Here is a 2,307-nt window from a genome sequence, read left to right as displayed (position 1 = left end):
CCCGAGAGAGATTAGGGCTTGGCGGTGGCTCCGTATCGTAAAACGCGATGAATCCTTCTCTCTGATTTTTTTCTCCCCGAACGTGAATATATAGAGTTGGAGTTGAGGTCGGTGGAGCACCAGGGGGCCCATGCGGCAGGGGGCGCGCCCCCACCCTCGTGGACAGGGTGTGGGCCCCCTGGCCTTGATTCTTTCGCCAGTATTTTTTATTAATTCCAGAAATATTCTCCGTGAAATTTCAGGTCATTCCAAGAACTTTTATTTCTGCACAAAAATAACACCATGGCAATTCTGCTGAAAACAGCGTCAGTCCAGGTTAGTTCCATTCAAATCATGCAAGTTAGAGTCCAAAACAAGGGCAAAAGTGTTTGGAAAAGCAGATATGATGGAGACGTATCACATACCAATGATGACCTCTGGCTCTTCTTGGGCTTCGTCGGCGGAGAGGTGGTGAATTTGCCCTTGGATGGCCCTTGAGGCTGAATAGGGTTCTAGATGATTAACTTGTGGCCTGAATGGGGCGGTTGGGTTGCCGTTCTTGGGGCACTGTCTGGCATAATGTCCGGTCTGCCCACAATTAAAACAGGAATTGTTGCGCTGGCATTCTTCGCGCACCGGGCTGGTCACGACATTTTTTACTTGGGTAGTGGTCTTGTTAACATTCTGCTGCCAATTAGGTTTGTACTCAATCTGAGTCTGCTGCCAGGTATGAGCCTTCTGTACTGGCCGTCCATCCTTCTTATGCTCGAATTTGCGCTTGTGGTCATTATTAGCAGGCCGGTTGTCTTGCACGAACTTCTGCTCCCTTTCTGTGATGAGAGCTTTGTTGACCAAGGTTTGGAAATCCGGGAAATCAAACATGCTGAGAGTACATCTGAGGTGTTGATTCAGTCCTCCAAGAAATTTGTCGATCTTCCATTCTTCTGTGGCCACATCATAAAGAGAATAGCGGGCCAGATGGATGAACTTGTGCAGATATTCACTTACTGATAGGCTTCCTTGGGTGAGGGCGAGAAATTCGCGCTGCTTGACCTTCATAATCCCGGCTGGAATATGATACTTGTGGAAATGATCCCTGAACTTAGTCCAAGTAATTTCTTCGTCCGCGGGCCACATAGCCTTAGCATTATCCCACCATATAGCGGCAGCTCCTTCAAGATAATGCGTAGCAAACGGAACCTTGTCAGCTTCTTCAGTGCGAGCAATCTCAAGCTTTTTCTCAATAGTCCTTAGCCAATCATCTGCTTCCAACGGATCGATAACTTGACTAAAACTGGGAGGCTTGGTCCTCTGAAAATCTGACAACTTGGAGTGGTGACCATTCTGATTTCCATTCTGCCCAACCATAGCTTGCACACTTTTTAGCAGTTCGATCAGATCATTTTTCCTTCTTTCTTCAAACATACGCATGATTTTCTCAGTGGAGAGCGGATATGGCGGTGGAGGCGGTGGTGGCTGCTACGGCTCAGGGGAATGTCCTGCCTGTCTTGCGGAGCGACGAACAGGAACATCCTCACAAGCGTGGCTGCTGCTGTCTCCCTGCGTCATCCTATTATTTGTTTTCCCAATATAAAGCAACCAAGATGAGAAATATCCAAAATGGGAATAAAAGCCAGCGACAAACCCAGAAGAAAACTGCGAAAAGAAATCAGGGCGAATAAAAAGGTTCCAACATAATTATACATAGACTCATACATGAAAGGTAACATCATGACTGGTTCGACTACCCACATACATGAAACTAAGCATCATGACACATACGACTACATCCGTACATCAACATCATGACTATCGCGATACTCTAACGATCTAGTGCTCAGCTGTCGCTGCGGCGGGCTCCTCTCCTGAGTCAGACTCAGATCCTGAGCTGATAGTGGATACCTCTGGGTTAAAAGTGACACGGCGGCGCTGCCTCGGGGACTCTCCCTCAGGGGCAGGTGCGGGACGAGATCTAAGCATAGGGGCTGCAGGAGTAGCGACAAGGAAAGCCCACGCAGCAGGGGCACTGCGAGGGGTCACTGCCAAAGGGTTGGTGATACCCTGAGTGGTCACAGAAGTAACCGGAGTAATAGAGACTGGCGGAACAAATGGAGTGAAACCGACAGTAGGTGGTGGGTTCCTATTACGAGCAGCGGCCAGATTGATCCGGGCTCGGGTCAGCTCTCGGGCTAACTCATAGATCAAAAGATAACTGGCAGTGATATAGCGAGAAAGGTGGCTAGAAGGACGATCGCATGCTGGATCAATAAAAGGAAAGCGGTTACGCCCGTTCTCATGCACAGACGGGTAGAAAAAGAAACCTGGCTG

General features: G+C 48.7%; 1 protein-coding gene across 1 annotated transcript; it reads right to left on the bottom strand.

Moving 5' to 3' along the window:
- Positions 1 to 396: 396 nt before the first annotated feature.
- Positions 397 to 1,347, bottom strand: LOC141022711 (uncharacterized). Its single transcript, XM_073498973.1, has one exon. It carries the CDS (start codon positions 1,345 to 1,347, stop codon positions 397 to 399), a length of 951 nt encoding a protein of 316 aa, XP_073355074.1.
- Positions 1,348 to 2,307: the final 960 nt, after the last annotated feature.

Source organism: Aegilops tauschii, chromosome 5 (genome assembly GCF_002575655.3).
Source record: "Aegilops tauschii subsp. strangulata cultivar AL8/78 chromosome 5, Aet v6.0, whole genome shotgun sequence".
Classification (NCBI taxonomy): Eukaryota; Viridiplantae; Streptophyta; class Magnoliopsida; order Poales; family Poaceae; genus Aegilops; species Aegilops tauschii.
Note: the sequence above shows the minus strand (reverse complement) of the source record. Positions and strands in the feature narration are given on the sequence as shown.

Excerpts from the sequence above, each read along its gene's own strand:
- LOC141022711 (XM_073498973.1), bottom strand. The coding sequence starts at position 1,347 with ATGGTTGGGCAGAATGGAAATCAGAATGGTCACCACTCCAAGTTGTCA.